Raw genomic sequence first — 24322 nt, 5'->3', positions numbered from 1 at the left:
CTTTGTTGGCAAAGTAATGTCTCTGCTTTTGAATATGCTATCTAGGTTGGTCATAACTTTCCTTCCAAGGAGTAAGTGTCTTTTAATTTCATGGCTGCGGTCACCATCTGCAGTGATTTTGGAGCCCAGAAAAATAAAGTCTGACACTGTTTCCACTCTTTCCCCATCTATTTGCCATGAAGTGATGGGACTGGATGCCATGATCTTCGTTTTCTGAATGTTGAGCTTTAAGCCAACTTTTTCACTCTCCACTTTCACTTTCATCAAGAGGCTTTTTAGTTCCTCTTCACTTTCTGCCATGAGGGTGGTGTCATCTGCATATCTGAGGTTATTGAGATTTGTCCCAGCAATCTTGATTCCAGCTTGTGTTTCTTCCAGTCCAGTGTTTCTCATGATGTACTCTGCATAGAAGTTAAATAAGCAGGGTGACAATATACAGCCTTGACGTACTCCTTTCCCTATTTGGAACCAGTCTGTTGTTCCATGTCCAGTTCTAACTGTTGCTTCCTGACCTGCATACAGATTTCTCAAGAGGCAGATCAGGTGGTCTGGTATTCCCATCTCTTTCAGAATTTTCCACAGTTTGTTGTGATTCACACAGTCAAAGGCTTTGGCATAGTCAATAAAGCAGAAATAGATGTTTTTCTGGAACTCGCTTGCTTTTTCCATGATCCAGTGGATGTTGGCAATTTGATCTCTGGTTCCTCTGCCTTTTCTAAAACCAGCTTCAACATCAGGAAGTTCACGGTTCACATATTGCTGAAGCCTGGCTTGGAGAATTTTGAGCATTACTTTACTAGCGTGTGAGATGAGTGCAATTGTGCGGTAGTTTGAGCATTCTTTGGCATTGCCTTTCTTTGGGATTGGAATGAAAACGGACCTTTTCCAGTCCTGTGGCCACTGCTGAGTTTTCCACATTTGCTGGCATCTTGAATGGAGCACTTTCACAGCATCGTCTTTCAGGATTTGGAATAGCTCAACTTGAATTCCATCACCTCCACTAGCTTTGTTCATAGTGATGCTTTCTAAGGCCCACTTGACTTCACATTCCAGGATGTCTGGCTCTAGGTCAGTGATCCCACCATGGTGATTATCTGGGTCATGAAGATCTTTTTTCCCTTATGATCCCTTTTAATTTCTGTAGTTCTATAGTGATGTCCCTTTCATTCCTGATATGGTTTTTTGGATCTCGTCTTTGTTTCTTGGTTAATCTAGCTACTGGTTTAATCAATTTTTATTCTTTTATAAGGAACCAGTATTGGGAGTTCATTTATTTATTTTTGCTACTCTTTTTCTGTTACCCATTTCATCGATTTCTACTCTGATCTTTATTATTTTCTTCTTTCCAGTTTTCTTGGGTTTGGTTTGCGTTTCTTTTTTTAGTTTCTTTCCTTTTTTTAATATTTATTTATTTATTTTGGCTGCACCAGGTTTTAGTTGCGGCACACAGGATGTTTGATCTTTGTTGTGGCATAGGACTCTTAGTTGTGGCCTGTGGGATCCCTCACAGGATCCCTAGTTCCCTCACCAGGGAGCGAACCCAGGCCCCTGCATTGTGAGTTCAGAGTCTTAGCCACTGGACCACCAGGGAAGTCCCTCCTTTAGGCCTTTCTTCCTTCCTGGTATAAACATTTAAAGCTATAAATTTCCTTCTAAGCATTGCTTTGCTGCATCTCATAGGTTTTTTTATGTTGAGTTTTAATTTTCATGTACCTCATAAATTTTAATTTCCTGATTTTTTTTGTTCTTTGACCTTGGGTTAATCAGGCATACTTGTGTCCTCTTTGCATGTGCATATTTTAATAGTCACCCAAGAATGCATAGAGAATTTACCTAAAGCCTGAGTGTGGCTGTCTCATTTTCAGAATCTCCTTGTTAAATCCCTCACTGGTTTGTTGTTCACTCTAAGCAAGAGCTACAACCTCAGACTAGCAAAGCTACTTGTTAGTGCTAGCCCTTTGATGGTAAAGGTACGGTTTTTGCCCACCATGCTGGCAGTGGAACAGGGATGGGAGCTGCCCCAGGAAAGAGATCTGTAGACTCCCACTTTTGTTACCATAAGGTTTAGCAGTTTTTCAGAAATAAATACTTATCAACCTTTTGTTTGCCTTTGGACAGTTTCCAGCATCCTGAAATTCTTTTATTTTATTTTATTTTTTTTGGCCATTTTGTCCAGTTTTATATTTGTTTTCTACATAGGGGGATTGTCCAGTCTTGTCTTATCAGTATCACCAAAAGTGCTATACTTTTGCCTATATTTGAACTAGGTAAATGGACTCTTAGACACTGCATGCATTTTTCGATGACTTCATCAGTATCATGCTGATGTGTGATGCTTGGTACAGTTACTGCTGCAGTATGGCGCTCCATTATGTGAATACGCCAGTTTATCTCTCTCCTAAAAATTGACATTTCATTTGTTTTTAGTTTTTTTGCAATTATAAATAACGCTGTAAATATTCTTGTACTTGATCCTTGATGCACACATGCAAGAATCTTTTTAGGATATTGTAGTATACTGTAAGAGTGGATTTGCTGGTTCTTTGGATATGGAATTTTCAACCTTCAGTTTGGTTCACTCAGACTCACGTCCATTGAGTCAGTGATGCCATCCAGCAATCTCATCCTCTGTTGTCCCCTTCTCCTCCTGCCCACAATCCCTCCCAGCATCAGAGTCTTTTCCAATGAGTCAACTCTTCTTCGCATGAGGTGGCCGAAGTACTGGAGTTTCACCTTTAGCAGCATTCCTTCCAAAGAAATCCCAGGGCTGATCTCCTTCAGAATGGACTGGTTGGATCTCCTTGCAGTCCAAGGGACTCTCAAGAGTCTTCTCCAACACCACAGTTCAAAAGCATCAATTCTTTGGCGCTCAGCCTTCTTCACAGTCGAACTCTCACATCCATACATGACCAGAGGAAAAACCATAGCCTTGACTAGATGGACCTTTGTTGGCAAAGTAATGTCTCTGCTTTTGAATATGCTATCTAGGTTGGTCATAACTTTCCTTCCAAGGAGTAAGCGTCTTTTAATTTCATGGCTGCAGTCACCATCTGCAGTGATTTTGGAGCCCAAAAAAATAAAGTCTGACTGTTTCCCCATCTATTTCCCGTGAAGTGATTTTCAACCTTACTGGATAATTAATGACCAAAAAGCTTTCCAAAGTGGTTGTCCCAATTTATATTTATACCACCAGTGAATGCAAGTGGCCCATGTTCCACATCCTTGACAACACATGGTATTGTCATTTTAAAATTTGATTTATCTGTTTACTAATGGACTTGAGAATCTTTTCATGTGTGAGTTATCCATAGTTTTTCTTTGAAATGTCTGTTCATGTCTCTTGCTCATTCACTCAACTGTATGTTTGTTTGTTTTTTTTTTAGTTCAGAGAGTCTTTTTGTTATTCCTGTAATTATAATTACTAATCCTTTGCAGTTATAAAATGGACGTATTACTCCAAGCTTATAGTTTGTCTTTACTTTTTATGTTATTTGCTAATAAACAGAAGTTGTAACTTTTAACATTTTTTTTTATGGTCACTGCTTTTTATGTCCTTACTGCCTGAATCTACAAAGATCTTCTTTTACATTGCCTTTGAAAGTTTCATAGTTTTACGTTTCACATTTAAGTTTTTAATCTAACTGAAATATATTTTTTGTGTAATATTTGAGGTATTTTCTTTTTTTCATTGTGTTCTTAAATAATTCTCCAGCACCATTATTGAAATGAGCCATCTCTTGCTGATTCACATTGCTTCAGTCGGTTCAGTTCAGGCGCTCAGTCATGTCTGACTCTTTGCGGACCCCGTGGACTGCAGCACTCCAGGCTTCCCTGTCCATCACCAACTCCTGGAGCTTACTCAAACTCATATCCATTGAGTTGCTGATGCCATCCAACCCTCTCATCCTCTGTCATCCCCTTCTCCCACCTTCAGTCTTTCCCAGCCTCAGGGTCTCTTCAAATGAATCAGTTCTTCTTGACAGGTGGGCAGAGTATTGGAATCTCAGCTTTAGCATCAGTTCTTCCAATGAATATTCAGGATGGATTTATTTTAGGATGGACTGGTTGGATCACCTTGCTGTCCAAGAGACTGTCAAGAGTCTTCTCCAACACCACAGTTCAAAACCACCAATTCTTTGGTGCTCAGCTTTCTTTATAGTTCAACTCTTACATCCATACATGTGAAAGTGAAGTGAAGTTGCTCAGTCGTGTCCGACTCTTTGCAACCCCATGGGCTGTAGCCTACCAGGCTTCTCTGTTCATGAGATTTTCCAGGCAAGGGTACCAGAGTGGGTTGCCATTTACTGGGAAAGCCATAGCTTTGACTAAAAGGACTTTTGTTGGCAAAGTAATGTCTCTGCTGTTCTGTCATAAATTACTTCAGATCAGATCAGATCAGAATAGTCACTCAGTCGTGTCCGACTCTTTGCGACCCCATGAATCGCAGCACGCCAGGCCTCCCTGTCCATCACCAACTCCCGGAGTTCACTCAGACTCAAGTCCATCGAGTCAATGATGCCATCCAGCCATCTCATCCTCTGTCATCCCCTTCTTCTCTTGCCCCCAATTCCTCCCAGCATCAGAGTCTTTTCCAGTGAATCAACTCTTCGCATGAGGTGGCCAAAGTACTGGAGTTTCACCTTTAGCAGCATTCCTTCCAAAGAAATCCCAGGGCTGATCTCCTTCAGAATGGACTGGTTGGATCTCCTTGCAGTCCAAGGGACTCTCAAGAGTCTTCTCCAACACCACAGTTCAAAAGCATCAATTCTTCAGCGCTCAGCCTTCTTCACAGTCCAACTCTCACATCCATACATGACCACTGGAAAAACCATAGCCTTGACTAGACGAACCTTTGTTGGCAAAGTAACATCTCTGCTTTTGAATATGCTATCTAGGTTGGTCATAACTTTCCTTCCAAGGAGTAAGCGTCTTTTAATTTCATGGCTGTGGTCACCATCTGCAGTGATTTTGGAGCCCAGAAAAATAAAGTCTGACATTGTTTCCCCATCTATTTCCCATGAAGTGATGGGACCGGATGCCATGATCTTTGTTTTCTGAATGTTGAGCTTTAAGCCAGCTTTTTCACTCTCCACTTTCACTTTCATCAAGAGGCTTTTTAGTTCCTCTTCACTTTCTGCCATAAGGGTGGTGTCATTTGCATATCTGAGGTTATTGAGATTTGTCCCGGCAATCTTGATTCCAGCTTGTGTTTCTTCCAGTCCAGCGTTTCTCATGATGTACTCTGCATAGAAGTTAAATAAACAGGGTGACAATATACAGCCGTGACGTACTCCTTTTCCTATTTGGAACCAGTCTGTTGTTTCGTGTCCAGTTCTAACTGTTGTTTCCTGACCTGCATACAGATTTCTCAAGAGGCAGATCAGGTGGCCTGGTATTCCCATCTCTTTCAGAGTTTTCCACAGTTTGTTGTGATTCACACAGTCAAAGGCTTTGGCATAGTCAATAAAGCAGAAATAGATGTTTTCCTGGAACTCTCTTGCTTTTTCCATGATCCAGCAGATGTTGGCAATGTGATCTCTGGTTCCTCTGCCTTTTCTAAAACCAGCTTGAACATCAGGAAGTTCACGGTTCACATATTGCTGAAGCCTGGCTTGGAGAATTTTGAGCATTACTTTACTAGCGTGTGAGATGAGTGCAATTGTGCGGTAGTTTGAGCATTCTTTGGCATTGCCTTTCTTTGGGATTGGAATGAAAACGGACCTTTTCTAGTCCTGTGGCCACTGCTGAGTTTTCCACATTTGCTGGCATCTTGAATGGAGCACTTTCACAGCATCGTCTTTCAGGATTTGGAATAGCTCAACTTGAATTCCATCACCTCCACTAGCTTTGTTCATAGTGATGCTTTCTAAGGCCCACTTGACTTCACATTCCAGGATGTCTGGCTCTAGGTCAGTGATCCCACCATGGTGATTATCTGGGTCATGAAGATCTTTTTTGGACAGTTCTTCTGTGTATTCTTGCCATCTCTTCTTAATATCTTCTGCTTTTGTAAGGTCCATACCATTTCTGTCCTTTATCGAGCCCATCTTTGCATGAAATGTTCCTTTGGTATCTCTGATTTTCTTGAAGAGATCCCTAGTCTTTCCCATTCTGTTTTTTCCTCTGTTTCTTTGCATTGATTGCTGAAGAAGGCTTTCTTATCTCTTCTTGCAATTCTTTGGAACTCTGCATTCAGATGTTTATATCTTTCCTTTTTTCCTTTGCTTTTCGCTTCTCTTCTTTTCACAGCTATTTGTAAGGCCTCCCCAGACAGCCGTTTTGCTTTTTTGCATTTCTTTTCCATGGGGATGGTCTTGATCCCTGTCTCCTGTACAATGTCACGAACCTCCATCCACAGTTCATCAGGCACTCTATCTATCAGATCTAGTCCCTTAAATCTATTTCTCACTTCCACTGTATAATCATAAGGGATTTGATTTAGGTCATAGCTGTATGGTCTAGTGATTTTCCCTACTTTCTTCAATTTAAGTCTGAATTTGGCAATAAGGAGTTCGTGGTCTGAATACATATATCTATGGGTTTGTTCCTGGATTTTCTGTTTCACTGGTGTGTCATTTCTTACTAAGTCAACTCTGTACTGTCCATCACTGACTTTATAAGTTTTTCTATCTGTTAACTCTAGTAACTTTACTTTCTCATTCTTCACAGATGTCTTGGTTCTTTTACACCTGTTTTGCTTATATTTATATTTGAGAGTTAGCTTTTCATGTTCCCCCACACACACCAATAAAAACCCCAGAACTATAGACATTATCAAAATGTTAGTATCAGTTGACATTATCAGATTATCAATATAGAGAGTTAATAATTTACATAGTATTTAAATCTCCCATACAAAGATCATGTATTTAGTCCTTAACATTTTTCATTAAGGTTGATTCATTTTCTCCACAGAAAGCTTGCACTAACTTTTTTTAAAAACTACATTTCTAAATAGTTTTGCTAGTATTTAGACATGTAGCTGACTTTTGCATATAGCTTTTTTTATCTGACAGTCTCACTAAATTTTTTTTTCATTTTTGGTCATTTACATTGCTTTCCATTTATTTATTTTTGCCACTTTTCCCTCCAAGTTTTACTGAGATATAGTTGATAATATAGTATTTAAGGTGTAAGACATAATGATTTGATATATATGTTTATTGCAAAATGATTATCACCATTGCCTTCCATTTTTAAATGTTACAAATCTCTGAAACTTCACTGTACAATACAGTAGCCACCATTCACACGTGGCTATTTAAATTATGTGAAATGTGAGAATTCCTGGTGGTCCGGTGTTTAGGATGCTGAGTTTTCATTGTGGAAAACCTGGGTTCAATCCCTGGTTGGGGAACTAAGATCCTGCAAACCACATGGCAGGGCCAAAAATTAAAAAATTATGTGAAATGTGAAATCTAGTATTTTCCAGGATATATGAGTAACTCTTAAAACTTAAGAGTAAAAAGACAAATAGCCCATTTAAAAATAGGCAAAATATTTGAATAGATACTTCTTCAAAGAAGATGTGTAAATGACTAATAAGTATATGAAAAGATGTTTAACATCATTAGCTATTAAGGAAATGCAAGTCAAAACTACTTATTAGGATAGCTGTAAGAAAAAAGATAGACAGTAATATAAGTATTGGTAAGGATGTGGAGAAATTGGAACCCTCTAAAATTGCTGGTGAGAATGCAGAATGGTACAGCCACTTTGGACAAGTCTTTGAATTCACCAAAAGGTTAAACATTGAGTTACTTTATGGCCTGGCAGTTCTACTCCTAGCCATAATCCAAGAGAAATGACAACATATGCCTACATAAAAACTCATATAGAGACTTCTGGTGGTCCAGCAGTAAAGAATCCTCCTGCAAATGCAAGGTACATGGGCTTGATCCCTGGTCCAGGAACTAAGATCCCACATGCCTTAGGGCAACCAAGCCTGTGTGCTGCACTCTGCTGAGCCTGCAGCTACTGAAGCCTAAGCACCGTAGAGCCAGTGTTCCGAACAAAAGAAGCCACCGCTGCCAGACGCCCATACACCACCACTAGCGTAGCGCCCGCCCACTGCAGCTAGAGAAGGAGAAAGCATGTGCATCACAGTTAAAGCCCAGCGCAGCCAGAATAATTGTTTAATTATTTTTGAAAACTCATATACAAATGTGCCTATCAACATTATTCATAACAGCCAAAAAGTGTAAATAACCCAAATGTCCATCAACTGAATGGATAAATAAAATATAGTCATACAGTGGAATATTAATCATAAAAATGAAGTGCTAATCTGCACCATAGATAAATCTCATGTGATGTACCACATATGATTCCATTTATGTGAAGTATGCAGAAAAGGCAAAACCGTAGAGACAGATAGTAGATTAGTGGTTGCTGGAGGTTGCCAATATGGTGGAATGGGGAATGACTGTTAATAGAAACCCCATACTTAGTGGGATTTCTTTTCAGGGTGATGAAAATGTTCTAGAATTAGATAATGGTGATGGTTGTACAACCTTGTGAATACACTAAAAACCACTGAATTAAACATTTTAAAGGGGTAAATTTGTTATGTAAATTACATCTGATTTTTAAAATTTTTTAGTCAAATTTAAAGGCTTCCATTGGAGAAGGCAGTGGCACCCCATTCCAGTACTCAGTCAAACAACTGAGCGACTTCACTTTCAATTTTCACTTTCATGCATTGGAGAAGGAAATGGCAGCCCACTCCAGTGTTCTTGCCTGGAGAATCCCAGGGACGGGGGAGCCTGGTAGTGTGCTGTCTAGGGGGTCGCACAGAGTCGGACACAACTGAAGCGACGCAGCAGCAGCAAAGGCTTCCATGATAGCTCAGTTGGTAAAGAATCTGCCTGCAATGCAAGAGACCATGGTTTGATTCTTGGATCGAGAAAATCCGCTGGAAAAGGGATAGGCTACCCATTCCAGTGTTCTTGGACTTCCCTTGTGGCTCAGCTGTTAAAGAATCCACCTGCAATGCGGGAGACCTGGGTTCAGTCCCTGGGTTGGGAAGATCCTCTGGAGAAGGGAAAGGCTACCCCTTCAGTATTCTGGCCTAGAGAATTCCATGTATTGTATAGTCCATGGGGTCACAAAGAGTCGGACACGACTGAGCAACTTTTACTTTACTTCACTTCAGTAAAATTTAAAACTCATTTTATGTGCTTAGTAGCCAAATTTTAACAGATTGGACAGTGCAGAAACAGAATATGTCTATCATAGCAGGAATCGAACCATGGTCTCCTGCATTACAGGCAGATTCTTTATCAACTGAGCTATCACGGAAGCCTTTAAATTTGACTAAAAAATTTTAAAAATCAGATGTAATTTACATAACATTTACCCCTTTAAAATGTATAACTCAGTGGTTTTTAGTATATTCACAAGGTTATACAACCATCACCATTATCTACTGGACAGCACTACTCAAGAAGAAACATTTTAGCTTAATTCACTGGCCACATTTCATTTTTCAAATCATTCAGATAACCCATAAAAAAATTATAGTTATAAAAATTCAAGTATTTGAAAATCCCAGATCCCATAGACTGTCACCTGTACCAGTACTTTATCCCCAGGTAAGAATTATCATCTATTTGCTGTTTATCTTTCTGAATGCTTTTTGTACTTTTACATAGATATGTGTATCTATATCTGGTTTATAGTTGTTATCATTAGTGTTCCCATGATAGTTTGGTTCTTGATTTCTTGGAAATTCTTATGTATAAGTCTTTTACACTCAATTTTTCTTGTCTAGGTGATGCTGGGAACAGAACTCCAAAAGACCAGAAGGTAACTTGAAATGAGTAGGAGAAGGATGAGAGAGAAGAATATGAAGATAAAGAAACTTTTGGCCTAACCGTTAAGTCAGTTCAGTCATCAAGATATAACCAGTCACCCTGAAGTCAGCCCCACGGGTTGCAGTTCTCTAATAGATGTTATAAGTATGCAAAAGCTCCTTATAGATACATACACTGAATGCTGTATGAATATAGAATTTGGCAGTGATAAGCTAGATTAATTAATCAAGGAAAGCTTCTAAAGCTGATTTCTGAACCAGATTTGTAAGAAAGGGCAAGTTTTGCCTGATAGAATAACTGTAAGCTTCTAGAAGTAACTGTAAGCTTCTAAACATAACTCAGTCTATTTCATCTTTTAAAAGACAAGTTGTTATTCTCAAGAAGCGGTGCTGCTATTTAAAAACTTGTTTCCCTTATCCCCTTCCTTACAGCTCCGTGAAGCTATGGCTGCCTTAAGAAAATCGGCTCAAGATGTGCAGAAGTTCATGGATGCTGTCAACAAGAAGAGTAGTTCCCAGGATCTACACAAAGGTTAGAGTCAGGAGGCATCTTGGTATAGGTGCAGAGGTGAAGTCCTACAGAGATTTCATGGATACTGACTGTGTTTTAACATTTCAATATCTTTCTCTACCTCTGTAGGATTCTTTTAATACCACAGATTCTCCTTGCTGTTTGCTTAAGTCTTTTTTTTTTTTTTTTTTTTTTTTTTTTGGCTGCATCACTCAGCTTGTGGGATCTTAGTACCCTGACCAGGGATCAAACCCAGGACCACAGCACTGAAAGTGCAGAGTCCTAACCACTGGACCACTGGGGAAGTCTCTTGGCTTAAGTCGTTTGTCTGCTGGCTTTCTACCATGTGATGCCTTTGTCCAAATACCTTTTTAGCTCCGTGCTAATGATATCTTCTTTCAGATGAAGGTTAAAGAAAACAGTAACTCAAACTCGAAAAAAGAGGTCTGAAGGAAGCTTTGTTTGTAGAATGCAGCTATTAAGAGATCCCTCCCAGGAAAATGATTTATAAAAGCTGTGCTGTGCTTAGTTGCTCAGTCGTGTCCGACTCTGCCATCCCATGGACTGTAGCCCGCCAGTTTTCTCTGTCCATGGGGATTCTTCAGGCAAGAATACTGGAGTGGGTTGCCATGCCCTCCTCCAGGGATCTTCCTAACCCAGGTATTAAACCCAGGTCTCCCACATTGCAGGTGGATTCTTTATGGTCTGAGCCACCATGCTGCTTGGCATTTAATGAGTAATAGTTAATGTTGTTAATAAGGAGTCAGAAATATTTGGTTACAGTGAGATGGTCTTGAGTTACATGTGAATTTCAATTCATATTTTTCCTGTTAGCATAAAGAGTTGAGTCAGCTGTGTCTTATATTTCTGCCCTTGGCCAAGGGAGCAGGAAAAGTGGTTAAGGATCAGAGATTACCCCATTTGTCCCAATAACCCAGTACCCTCTTTATTTTCCATTCTTTCCCCAATCTGTGCTGTATCTCTTTAGAGCAACTTTGCTTTCTTCCTAGGAACCTTGAGTCAGATGCCTGGAGAATTGAGCAAAGATGGTGACTTGGTCGTCAGCATGCGCATCCTCGGCAAAAAAAGAACTAAGACGTGGCACAAAGGCACCCTTATTGCCATCCAGACAGTTGGTATGTTCAGGCTAGAGGGAGGGCTAATGCAAGAGCCCACAAGCCACCATCAGTGATCATGTCTTTTCCCCACAGCCTTTGGCTTTTGTCTCTCAGATAGCAACCAGAACATAGCATCAGTTTCTCACACAGAAACTGATGGTTTTTAAAAATTTTTGTTTCTCTTTTCCGTTTGACTCAGGGTCAGGAAAGAAGTACAAGGTGAAATTTGACAACAAAGGAAAGAGTCTTCTGTCAGGAAACCACATTGCCTACGATTACCACCCTCCTGCTGACAAGTTGTATGTGGGCAGTCGAGTAGTGGCCAAATACAAAGATGGGAATCAGGTCTGGCTCTATGCTGGCATTGTAGCTGAGACACCAAACGTCAAAAACAAGCTCAGGTACCTAGACAGAAGATTGTAAAGAGAGTGGAAGCCAGGAGCACATCATCTGCCCCGTTTAAGCCATAGTCCAGATCTCACAGTTAGCTCTGATGTTCTTAGTCCTCAGTGGCTGGAAACTCTCTTTTCTTTGCCACCGAGTCATGTGGGTGGTTCTTGCTCCCTTCCCCCCTTTTTTTCCCTTTTCTCAAAGAGAAAATTTGGTCGGGGGAGAATAATCCAGATTGATTAATGGTTAGGGGAATAGAGAATTCATACAGAAGGAAGAAATGGAGACTAAATATTTTTCAGCAATGTGAGAGTTCAATAGTATAACAAGAATAAATCACTTTTGGGAAAGTGGGGATATGTTGGTTAGATTAAGGGAGAATTCTAATATTCTTTTCCATTATGATTTATTACAGGATATTGAATATAGTTCCCTGTGCTATACAGTGGGACCTTACTGTTTATCCATTCTATATATAATAGTTTGCATCTGCTAACCTAAGGGAGAATTCTTAACTCTTGGGGTGAGAAGAAAGACTAGTAGAAAGAAAATAGTACACTGGAACATGTTCCCTGGATTGTGTCTTGTTTGTGACCCAGAGGAATGGAAGCTATCATCATTCCTGGTCATGTTAAATATAATAGCGCGCAGTCTTTGGACCATCGCTCTTTCCTTACAGGTTTCTCATTTTCTTTGATGATGGCTATGCTTCCTATGTGACACAGTCTGAACTGTATCCCATTTGCCGGCCACGTGAGTGTCCCTCCTTTTTCCTTAGCTCTTTTTGTTTCCTCTTCTACCTTGTATTTCTTAAGACAACCAGTGGAAAAGCCCTAATGTTCTTGGCGTTTTAGTCTCTAAAAGCAGAAGTTTGATTAATGTTCTTTGAGAGAGAACAGTTTTATTTGCTCATGTCTAGTGTTAGGTCTTGGCAGCCATAGAGTCAGACATTAGAAGATCATGACTGACTTTGAGTGGATGCACGTATTGTAGATGTGTTTTAATTTCATTTCTGAGTGATTTAAGTTTGAGAAGATGTTACTTCTTTCCTAGTCTCATGTTTAACATTTGTGTAAATCTGGAGTCTGTGTAGTGCTTTCAGAGTGCTTTCTACAGAGCCTATATTAGATGGGGTCTTCATAGTGCCCTCTATACTTGTGACTCTGGCTTAGGAGAGACTCTTATAGAAGCATCTGTTTTTAGTTGCAGAAAAGTCAAGTAAAATGGCTGTTTCCACATAACATGGCAGTAAATACACTCAGGGTCCTTTGAAAGCCTGATGGAGCATGAGAAGGAAGGACAGGGTTTTTTAAAATCTTAAAAAAAGACTTATCAAGTAAGCAAGAACTTCCACTTGACTTTTCCTAAGAGGAAACATCCATTTCTAGGAAATGAGTGACTCACCTATGTTTACATACTGCTAATTCATTTAGTATTTGCAGAATTTGAGTGTGCGTTTGCACATTAGGTTCAATACTTTTAAGTGGTCATGGTTTTGCTTCCCTTGAGGTTATGATTTCTTCATTTATTTTTTTTCTCCCTCCCATCTTGAAAAATGCCAGACGTCTCCTTGTCAACCCTTTTTCCCTATCAAGACATGCCCTACCTGCCCTCTCTCAGCCCTCCTTCTTCCTTGGGACAGTGAAAAAGACTTGGGAGGACATAGAAGACATCTCCTGCCGAGACTTCATAGAAGAGTATATCACCGCTTACCCCAACCGCCCCATGGTGTTGCTCAAGAGTGGCCAGCTGATCAAAACCGAGTGGGAAGGCACGTGGTGGAAGTCCCGAGTCGAGGAGGTGGACGGCAGCCTTGTCAGGATCCTCTTTCTGGTACTCTTCTTTGGAGTCTCAGAGGCGGGGATTCGGGTGGGTGGGGGAGCACAGCATAACTGTGGCATGTGTAGCCATGCCATAGCTTTTCTTCTTTGTTACTGTCTTACCTGTTCTCACTGTTTTGGGTCATGCTTTACTTTTTTTTCATTCCTCTATGCGTGGTTATTAAAAATAAAATCCCTGAATTTAAGACTCTAATCTGCATGATAGTGTTTTCTCCAGGAGTATCCACAATGCATGTAGGTACAGAGAAGGCTGCTAGTTCTGTTTTCCCAGGGTTATTGATAGTGTAATGGGACAAAAAAGAGGGATCAGTGAATTCTGAGGTGTTGGTAATCTTTGAAGGCCCAGCTTAACTCTTAAATCTTCTGTACTTGTCCTTTTCTCCCCTCTCACACCTTTCTTAGAATTATATTTCTTCTCTGAGCTATCTCAGCCCTTTGATCCTAATGATCCTTGTTACATGTCTTATACTCAGTATAAACGTCTATCTCTTGTCATTTTTTTAAACAAGAAATATACGTGTTTTTGTTTTGGGGGGTTTTATTGTTGTTGTTTAATTCCTGATGCCTGCTGTGGAGCCTAGCACATAAATTTATTGAATAGATAGGGAATTGGGCGTTCATCAGGGAGATTTCCGCCAAGGGAGGCACATGGTATTCTTCTCAAGTGGCAGGGTAGATTCTGGCCTTTAAGCCATTCCCCTGCCACCTTTCCTTCCTTGCAATCCCCTAGGATGACAAAAGATGTGAATGGATCTATCGAGGCTCTACACGACTGGAGCCCATGTTCAGCATGAAGACATCATCCGCCTCTGCACTAGAGAAGAAGCAAGGGGGACAGCTCAGAACACGTCCAAATATGGGTAAGTCCTGAAAGCTATCTGGGAGAGGGAAGAAATGGACAAATCAGCCAAGAGGTGTATGTATACCAGGATGACACTACCACCACATTGAAAACATGACGTGTTCCTAAGTTTCCAGTAGTGGTGATGAATTTGTGTTGCTGCCTCAACATGCTGTGGCTCTGATTTGTTCTCAAAAACACATAAAAATCTGAAAAAACTAGCTTAGGTTAGGGGTATTGTTGGTAGTAACTACCTTTGTTATTCACATGAGGATTATCTGCTTTGTGTGTGTTATCTGTGGCCTTTTGTTTTGGTTTTTTTTTTTTTGGCTGTAATGGGTCTTCATTGCTCACGGACTTTCTCTAGTTGCAGCTAGCAGGGGCTACTCATCATTTCAGTGTCCAGGCTTCTCATTACAGTGGCTTCTCCTGTTGCAAAGCATAGGCCCTAGAGCATGCGGGCTTAGTAGTTCCGGCTCCCGGCTTTTCGAGCACAGGCTCAGTAGTTATGGCACATGGGTTTAGTTGTTCTGTGGCATGTGGAATCTTCTCAGTTCAGGGATCGAAGCCATATCCCCTGCCTTCCAGTCTAATTTTTCTCCACCACGTGTGGTTAACTTGTTTTAAAATTTTGGTTTTGTTTTTATATGTTCCTGGCATACTTTTTGGTTAATTTTTCTTGACAACATCATTTGATCAGAGAGTGTATTTTTGAAAATTTTTACCGAAGTATAACATAATTGGCTTCCCTGGTGGCTCAGTGGTAAAGAATCCACCTGCCAATGCGGGAGAAACAGGTTCAGTCCTTGGGTTGGGAAGATCCCCTGGAGGAGGAAATGGCAACCCACTCCAGTATTCTTGCCTGGGAAATCTCATGGACAGAAGAGCCTGGTGGGCTACAGTCATAAGGTCACAAAGAATCAGACATGACTTAGCAGTTAAATAACAACAACAGCAATAGAATAATTATTAATGTAAATTGTCTGAGGCAGGAAGATAAAATCTTACTATTTAAATGAAAGTCAGCCTGTGCCAGTATTCCCACTTTTTGGTATAAATAATGAGATCTAACAGTCTTAGCACTTAAAATGTTTCCGTTGTTGCTTTATTATATAAATTGAGAATCAGATCTGTGGATGAATATAAATGGCACAGCTCTTATGTTCTCTATGGTCAATTTCCTTTTCTTATAGGTGCTGTGAGAAGCAAAGGTCCTGTGGTCCAGTACACTCAGGATCTAACAAGTACTGGAACCCAGTTCAAGCCTATGGAACCCCCACAGCCAACAGCCCCACCTGCCCCACCTGCCCCACCTGGTCCAGCTCTGTCCCCCCAGGCAGGTGACAGTGAGTGAGTGCTATTCCTTCTTTTTCAGCAGTTTCTTTTATATTACATTTTCTGTATCCCTTACTGTATGATCTCTAATCTCCTAGAAGCTTGGAAGGCCAGCTTGCCCAATCTCGGAAGCAGGTAGCCAAAAAAAGCACATCTTTCCGGCCAGGATCTGTGGGCTCTGGTCATTCCTCCCCTACATCCCCTGCACTCAGTGAAAATGCCCCTGGTGGGAAACCTGGGATCAATCAGACATATAGGTGAGAAAATCTAAGGCTCTCTGTTGGGAATGTTGGCAGTGTGGACTGAGTGGTCACTGTATGGGGAGGTTCCTTGGCCACAAGGGGCCTTGTTAAGATTATGATGGTGAGAAGTTTGGACTTGAAAGCTTTAACCTTGGAATTTTCCAGGAAACAAAAAGTAAGAATAATTGAATTAGAAACTAGGTGCCTAGAAATACAATCACCAGAAAGTCATTTGTTAAGACTGCTTGTTGAATATGGTGTCGTCATCAGTACAGTAGAAAGGGAACTTGGGAGCCTCTTTCCTTGAATCCTGGAGGTCAGTAAGGGTGTTTATAGGAAACATAGTAGGGGAAGCAACTAGCACGGATAGAAGACTGGATGCTAGTCCCATAATTCACAGGGAAAAATAAAATTCAGGAAAAGACACACTGTTGAAACAGTTATTATCAGTTAATGAAGAGTAACCAGGGTGTTTTCTTGTCCAGTAAGGCAAGGGGAAGTTTGAGTTACTTGTGTCATCTTTAGCTTCAAGAGTATAGCTATTTGACAGGTTAGAGAAGTGGCTTAGCCAGCTAATGGTCTACTTATACAACAGAGAGGTCCTGTTGCCTTCTGATCTGATCTCTTGCATCTCGTTTTCAGGTCACCTTTAGGCTCTTCAACCTCTGCCCCAGCACCCTCAGCTCCCCCAGCACCCCCAGCCTTCCATGGCATGCTGGAACGGGCCCCTGCAGAGCCCTCCTACCGTGCCCCCATGGAGAAGCTTTTCTACTTACCTCATGTCTGCAGCTATACTTGTCTGTCTCGAGTCAGACCTATGAGAAGTGAGCAGTATCGGGGCAAGAACCCTCTGTTAGTCCCACTACTCTATGACTTCCGGCGAATGACAGCCCGGCGCCGAGTAAACCGCAAGATGGGCTTTCATGTTATCTATAAGACACCCTGTGGTCTCTGCCTTCGGACAATGCAGGAGATTGAGCGTTACCTTTTTGAGACTGGCTGTGACTTCCTCTTCCTGGAGATGTTCTGTTTGGATCCGTATGTTCTTGTGGACCGAAAGTTTCAGCCCTATAAGCCTTTTTACTATATTTTGGACATTACCTATGGGAAGGAAGACGTTCCTCTATCCTGCGTTAACGAGATTGACACAACTCCCCCACCTCAGGTGGCCTACAGCAAGGAACGGATCCCGGGCAAGGGTGTTTTCATTAACACAGGCCCTGAATTTCTTGTCGGCTGTGACTGCAAAGATGGGTGCCGGGACAAGTGAGTTGGTCAGGGAATTGTGGCCCTGCCTTCAACTTTGTTGTGGTTTCCTTTAACTGAACAGCAACACATGTGTCTTATGTTTGTTTTTTTCTCTGATTCTCCTTTTCCTTTGCTTCCCTCCATATGCATTCAGTTGTTAGTTGTTGTTCTGTGTCTCTTTATCTTACTCTTACTCTGTCATATTCCTACTGTCTTTTCCTTTCTCATTTACACGTATGGGAGAAGAAAAAGAAATGTTGCTACCTTGTCACCCTCCTTTTCTCAGTAGTTCTTCTCGCCTCTGAAGAAAGTCTCACAGCTCTAGTAGTTGTACTCTTCTGTTTCATGCAGGTCCAAGTGTGCCTGCCATCAGCTAACTATCCAGGCTACAGCCTGCACCCCAGGAGGCCAAATCAACCCCAACTCTGGCTACCAATACAAGAGACTAGAAGAATGTCTGCCCACAGGGTAAGTAGTCAGGGGAAAGTTTAGCATCTCAGAGACTGAATTCTTGTTTGTCTGTGTTTGTAGGAAACAGCAGCATTATAAAATTGAAGTTAAAAAAAAACAAACCTGAAACAGACATTTTATCAATTAAATCTTACTTACCAAATTCCCAGCACATATTTCTTCTTTGGGCTTTCCTTGAAATGATGATTGAGTAGTATCTAGTAGTTTTGTAAGCCCCAGAGCTTGCAGTAAAATATGACCTGATTTCATAGCTATATGATTATTCTAACAGATTGTGGTTTACTCTGGCAAGTGAGACGTATTCAGAGAGGAGAAGTAGGCAGGGGCCTGATTTATAGGACTTTGTAAATCAGAATAAAAATTAGAATGAAATTCATGATGTGATAGGAAGCTGTTAAGAGTATTTTAAGCAGACTACTGATGTCTGCCTTCTAAAGATTACTCTGACTTCTCTGTGAAAAATAAGCTTTAGAGCAGCAGCAATAGAATTTGGAAGCTCAATTAGGTAATTTCAGGAACACAGGTAAGAAGTGGTGGTTGCTGGGGCTTGTCCTAGAATGAAAGTGGCAGTAGAAATGAGAAAAGATAGATACCACAAAAGAGAAATGAATTCACAGTGACTTCAGCCTTCTCAAAATAATGCTAGACACTAGATGGCAATTGAGTAATCTATTCAAAATTCTAAGGAAAATGGTTTTTTTGTTAATAATTTTATATATTTATTTTTGGCTGTAGTGGGTCGCCCTTGCGCAGATTTTTCTCTAGCTGTTGCGGGGGAAGCACTACTCTCTGGTTGCGGTGCATGGGCTTCTCATCGCCATGACTTCTCTTGTTTGCAGACACAAGCTCTGGGGCTTACAAGCTTCAGTAGTTGGCGGCACATGTGCTCAGGGATGCACTTGGAGATAGAGCTACAGAACGTGATAGATTGACTATGGAATGAGAAGGAGAAGAGGATCAAGGACAAGTCCTAAATTTTATGCTTGAAGAGCTAGGTGTGTGTTGGGTTTTGTACCAAAATGGAAGACTAGAGCTAGAGTTGCAGGTCGGAGTGAAATTCAGCTGTTCTGGCCACATTAAGTTTGAGGTGTCTGTTAGGCAACCCAGGTGGAAATGTCAAGAAGGCATTGAGATTTCTAGAGAGAACTGTACGGACTGGCATAAGGAATTAGGAATCGTCAGCTCAGGAATGGTAGTTACAACTTGGATGAGTTCATCTGGAGAGAACATTGATGATAGAAAAGAGAATGTGCCCAGAAGTAAGTCCTGGGATCTGCAACTGGAAATTGGACAGAGGAGATAAAAACATGTGAGACTGAGAAGAGACATGAGATCAGCATGTGAGATTGAGAAGGACAGGCAAGGCAGAGAGAGGACAGTGAGCAAAGTGAGACATAATGTGGTAAGCTGGATATACATGAATGTGTGACCTAATTAGCCTAGTACGTAAGAAATACATAATTAATAGGAAGGACAAAGAGGAAAGAATGATCAGTGAAATAATTCAGATGCTGCCCCGTAATGAAAGGGTCTGTGTTTCCAAAGTGAAATCAGGTTCTAGCATAACAGATGAAAATAGATGCCCACTAAAGCACGTGATAAAACGTGATCATTATATCCACAGAACACTGAGGACAAAAAGAAAATACTAAAACTTTCTATGTAAGCAAAAGATACCACAAAAAGAATTCAGAGTAACTTCAGCCTTCTTAAAATAATGTCTATAGTTAGATGGCAATTAAGGAATCTATTCCGAATTCTAAGGAAAATTATTTCTTTTATATGTATATAATTTTATTTGTTTCTTATTTTTGCCTGTGCTGGGTCTTCGTCGCTGCACAGGCTCTTTTCTAGTTGTGACAAGGGGGGTGCTACTCTAGTTGCCGTGCACAGGCCCCTCACCACGGCGGCCTCTCCCGTTGTCACGGCACGGTGTCTAGTGCACGTGGGCTCGTAGCGGCTCCCGGGCTCTAGAGCGCAGGTGCAGTAGCTGTGCTGCATGGGCTTAGTTGCTCTGTGGCATGTGGGATCTTCCCAGACCAGGGAGCGAACCTGTGTCTCTTGCATTGGCCGGCAGATTCTTTACCACTCAGCCACTAGGGAAGCACAGGAAAATTATTCCTAACCCAGAGTTCTAAACCCAGGAAAACTATCAGTTGTGGGTTAAAGTAGGCTAACATTTTTTTAGACATGAAATACCTCACATGTTTCCATTATTTCCCCTCTCAGAAAATTACTGGAAATGTTCTAAGTGAGGGGGAAAGACAAGAGAGAGGAAGGCATATACTGATCCGGGAAACAGTGGATCCAGCTCCAAAGAAGAGTGAGGGGAATCCCACATGATAGTGAAGTTAGGGGCTTCCAGGCTGGCAGCTGTGCCCTAGATGGAGAGAACAGCCAGTGTGAGAGCAGGTCAGGCTCGGCTGCAGGAGGAGCTTTTGGGAAAGAGGGCTTGATAGAAAGCCTGATGTGTCTGAGTATCATCAGAGGAAATCAGGACATAAATTTAAGCTGAATGCATATTGAAAACTAAGCAAAGGAAAAGACAGCTGTTAGCTTTAGCTACATTGTATCATTGATGTTTTACTTGTAATAAAATTGGATCCTGTAACAATGTTTAGATTTGATAATGCTGTAAGGGTTCATTATAGCTTTTTTATAGGTTGAAATGTTTCATAAAAGTATTTTCACATAACCACAAATATGTTCCTCCCCTGCTTAAAACTCTTTAAGAGCTTTCCACTGCACTTTGGATTTTATTCTGACTCTTAATCTTGGATCACAAGACAGTGTACTATCTGACCCCTTCCTATCTCTCTCCTTCCAAAACTGTTCCAGCCGCACTGATACTCTTCAGTGCCTGGATCCAGCTCACCCAGAGTTTGCCAGCCTACCTCGAGAGCCCTTGTACATACTGTGCCCTCTTCTTGGCACCCTTCCACTGTTGTTTGCATGATTATCTTCTTTAACCTTGAGCTCTCAGCTTTGCTGTCACCTCCTCAGAGAGGCCTTTCCTGGTCACTCTAAAACTAGGTCATTTTCACTCCTTTAATTCTCTCATTCAGAGTTTGTCCTTTTATAGTATCTGTGACAACTTTCATTTTATTTGTTGACTTGTTTTTGGTCTCTTTTTCCATTAAGAGGTAATCTCTATGAGGGCAGGAACCTTGTTTCTCTTGCTTACCATTGTATCATCAGCAGATTTTACTCAGGGCACAGCACGTAGTAACCACGTAAATCCTGTTGAATGGATGAATGGTACTCTGTTAGCTGCTCTGAAAGTTCCATGTGGTGGTGATTAGTAGTAGTTGTTCAATCACTCAGTCCTGTCTTGACTCTTCCAACCCTATGGACTGTATCCTGCAAGGCTCCTCTATCTGTGGGATTTCCTAGGCAAGAATACTTGGGTGGGCTGCCATGTCTTTCTCCAGGGATCTTACCAACCCAGGGATTGAACCCACATCTCCTACCTTGGCAGGTGAGTTCTTTACCGCTGAGCCCCAGGGAAGCCCTTAGTAGTGATTACACCTGAATTCACATTCTAGACTTGTCCTTTCCAAACTGATCCTGTTTTAGTTAACAGAGGATATGAACATTAATACCTTCCCAACCCCAGTAGAGTTTTAAGAGACCTAACAAAGTTCTTTCTTGATGTGGTATTGGTTACATGGTGTGTTCAGTTTGTGAAAAATTGGTGAGCTATAGACTTTTACATATTCTTCTCTCTATGTGTATTATGCTTTAATGTTTTCATAAATTTAAAAAAATACCTTTATAGGGCTGCTGTAAGGATAGAATAAGAGAATGTATATAAAGCATTGATATAATGCCAAACACAAAATATATGTGCTTGGTAAATAGAAGCTGCTGTTACCTTTGCCTGGAGAGATTTTACTCATGTCATCAACTAACTGTACTGTTGTCATCTGTCTAAAAGCAATTGTCTTCCTTAAATTTACATACCAGAAAAATAAGAAGTTAAATCATAACATGAAATAGAACATAAAAATAGATACTCCCTAAGAATATGACAGTTTTCTCAGTGTATTATCTTCCTTTAATGTTGATACTTACTAGCTCTCTGATTAACTTCAATAGTTTATTTTTTAAATAGTTAAGTTGTAATACCTTAAACTAGATAGAAATGAGCTCCCTGAGAGGAGTGATCATGACCTTTTCCATTGCCGTGTTCCCACTGTCTAGTACAGCTCTTGGTGTTTAATAAATGTTCACTGAATAAAAGAATGAAAATCAATACCAAAAGCAAGAGTCCCGTGAACTTCCAGTTCCTCATCTTTTGCTCCCTTTCAGTATCTATTATATGCGCTTCTGATTTCCTTAAATATATTTTATTGTATCTGTTTCTACAGGCTGACATATTTTAATGGCTCTTAATCCATATTCACATCCTGGTTCACTTAGCTTTTCTCCAGGTGTTGGGCATTCTTTTATTCACTGTACTTTTCCCCCTTCTGAGTTATTTCTTTGAGCTATATTTCCAAACAAATCGAAGAACATAGACAGTTCAGTACGTCTGCTTATTTAGATCATTACCTGATAAATGATGACACCTTAAAAATTGTAACAGTTCTGTGAATGTAACAGATGCTCTAGTGATCATGTTATGATTGATTTTATTGTGATCTCCTCCCAGAGTTTATGAGTGTAACAAACGCTGCAAATGTGACCCTAACATGTGCACAAACCGGTTGGTACAGCATGGCCTGCAGGTTCGTCTGCAGCTCTTCAAGACCCAGAACAAGGGCTGGGGTATCCGTTGCTTGGATGACATTGCCAAAGGCTCCTTTGTCTGTATTTATGCAGGTTAGTGATGAAAGGGTTGCTTTCTGGGGTTAGAACATGGTGGAACATTGAATCAGAGACAAGTTGAATTTAAGAATAAAATGCTTAACCTGTGAACTAGGAGAAAGAAGAAGACAGAATTTTCTTCTATAAAGAACATGAGTGATGTGACTGTCTGAGCGGATCAGGAAGGGTCAAAAGTGCTTCAGGAGAACAAGAACAAAAAGGGATGAAATTGTGGACATGTTTCAGCAGAGAGAGACATGGTTTTAGAAAAAAATGACATGTGTCATTTTTCCCCACATCACTCTACCCAGAGATTTAGCATAACTTAGGAAGAATGGGGTGGCAGAAAGGGCAAGATTTAAAGCTCCCCTTACTCTCACAGTTAAGACACTAAGGAGGAGGTATCATCAAAGAGAAACAAGAGACCATAATGAATGTTACTTGACTCTGTACTGTGGGGCTGGGTATTGATGAAATGAACTTTATTCTTTCTAAAAGCTCCTCATAACCCTGGAAGGCTTTCTCTTCGTTCCCAGGGAAGATCCTGACAGATGACTTTGCTGACAAGGAGGGCCTGGAAATGGGTGATGAGTACTTTGCCAATCTGGACCATATTGAGAGCGTGGAGAACTTCAAGGAGGGGTATGAGAGTGATGCCCCCTGTTCCTCTGACAGCAGTGGTGTAGACTTGAAGGACCAGGAGGATGGCAACAGCGGCACAGAGGACCCCGAGGAGTCCAATGACGACAGCTCAGATGACAACTTCTGTAAGGACGAGGACTTCAGCACCAGCTCGGTGTGGCGCAGCTATGCTACCCGACGGCAGACCCGGGGCCAGAAGGAGAATGGATTGTCTGAGATGTCTTCCAAGGACTCTCGCCCCCCAGACCTAGGGCCCCCACATATTCCTGTCCCTCCATCAATCCCTGTAGGTGGCTGCAATCCACCTTCCTCTGAAGAGACACCTAAGAACAAAGTGGCCTCGTGGTTGAGCTGCAACAGTGTCAGTGAAGGTGGCTTTGCTGACTCTGATAGCCGTTCATCTTTCAAGACTAGTGAAGGTGTGGAAGGCCGCACTGGGGGAGGCAGAGGGGAAGCTGAGAAGGCTTCCACCTCAGGGCTGGGCTTCAAGGATGAGGGAGACATCAAGCAGGCCAAGAAAGAGGTAAGCAGTGGCAGGGAACTCTGAGAATTGTGGCTGTTATATAAGTTTGATGTGGTGACAAACTTAATGCGATCTCACCACGAGACCATGAGTGCTTTTGTTATTGTTTTTGACCATGCCACATGGCTTGGGGATCTTAGTTCCTTGACCAGGGATCGAACTTATGTCCCCTGCAGTGGAAGCACAGAGTTCTAACCACGGGATAGACTGGAATTCCCTCACCATGAGTCTTCACATGCAGATGATTTATTTGATGGATTTCTATGGCAAACCTGATTAATCTTCCCCCTGATACATTGCTGTGGTGGTGTAGTTGCTAAGTCGTGTCTGATTCTTGCGACCCCGTGTTTGTTTGAAGAACCAAATTATTTTAAAAGCCTGCTGTGGGGAAAGTACCTGGTTCATTCCAAAGTGGGGGATTTAAAAATAATTTTTTAAAACTGCTACCTCAATTTACCTACATCATTGTTTTCATTATAGTAGAAAAACAAGAATTGATCTTAACATATTTTTAATGATGTTGAAACTTAGCACATT

General features: G+C 41.2%; 1 protein-coding gene across 3 annotated transcripts in view; it reads left to right on the top strand.

The window, feature by feature from the left end:
- SETDB1 (SET domain bifurcated histone lysine methyltransferase 1) overlaps positions 1-24322 on the top strand; it is a 33486-nt gene that overhangs the window by 6040 nt on the left and 3124 nt on the right. For 2 of the 3 annotated variants that reach the window (XM_055584346.1, XM_055584347.1), the window contains exons 4-16: positions 9773-9807; positions 10247-10346; positions 11336-11461; positions 11643-11844; positions 12513-12586; positions 13476-13666; positions 14405-14534; positions 15709-15865; positions 15949-16107; positions 16735-17358; positions 17692-17808; positions 22466-22635; positions 23157-23785. In XM_055584346.1, the coding sequence (XP_055440321.1) occupies positions 9773-9807; positions 10247-10346; positions 11336-11461; positions 11643-11844; positions 12513-12586; positions 13476-13666; positions 14405-14534; positions 15709-15865; positions 15949-16107; positions 16735-17358; positions 17692-17808; positions 22466-22635; positions 23157-23785 (2714 nt within the window). The remainder of the gene's footprint in view (positions 1-9772; positions 9808-10246; positions 10347-11335; positions 11462-11642; positions 11845-12512; positions 12587-13475; positions 13667-14404; positions 14535-15708; positions 15866-15948; positions 16108-16734; positions 17359-17691; positions 17809-22465; positions 22636-23156; positions 23786-24322) is intronic. The other variant, XM_055584348.1, reaches the window with a different exon arrangement.

The sequence above is a fragment of the Bubalus kerabau genome, chromosome 6, assembly GCF_029407905.1.
Source record: "Bubalus kerabau isolate K-KA32 ecotype Philippines breed swamp buffalo chromosome 6, PCC_UOA_SB_1v2, whole genome shotgun sequence".
Taxonomy (NCBI): domain Eukaryota; kingdom Metazoa; phylum Chordata; class Mammalia; order Artiodactyla; family Bovidae; genus Bubalus; species Bubalus kerabau.
Note: the sequence above shows the minus strand (reverse complement) of the source record. Positions and strands in the feature narration are given on the sequence as shown.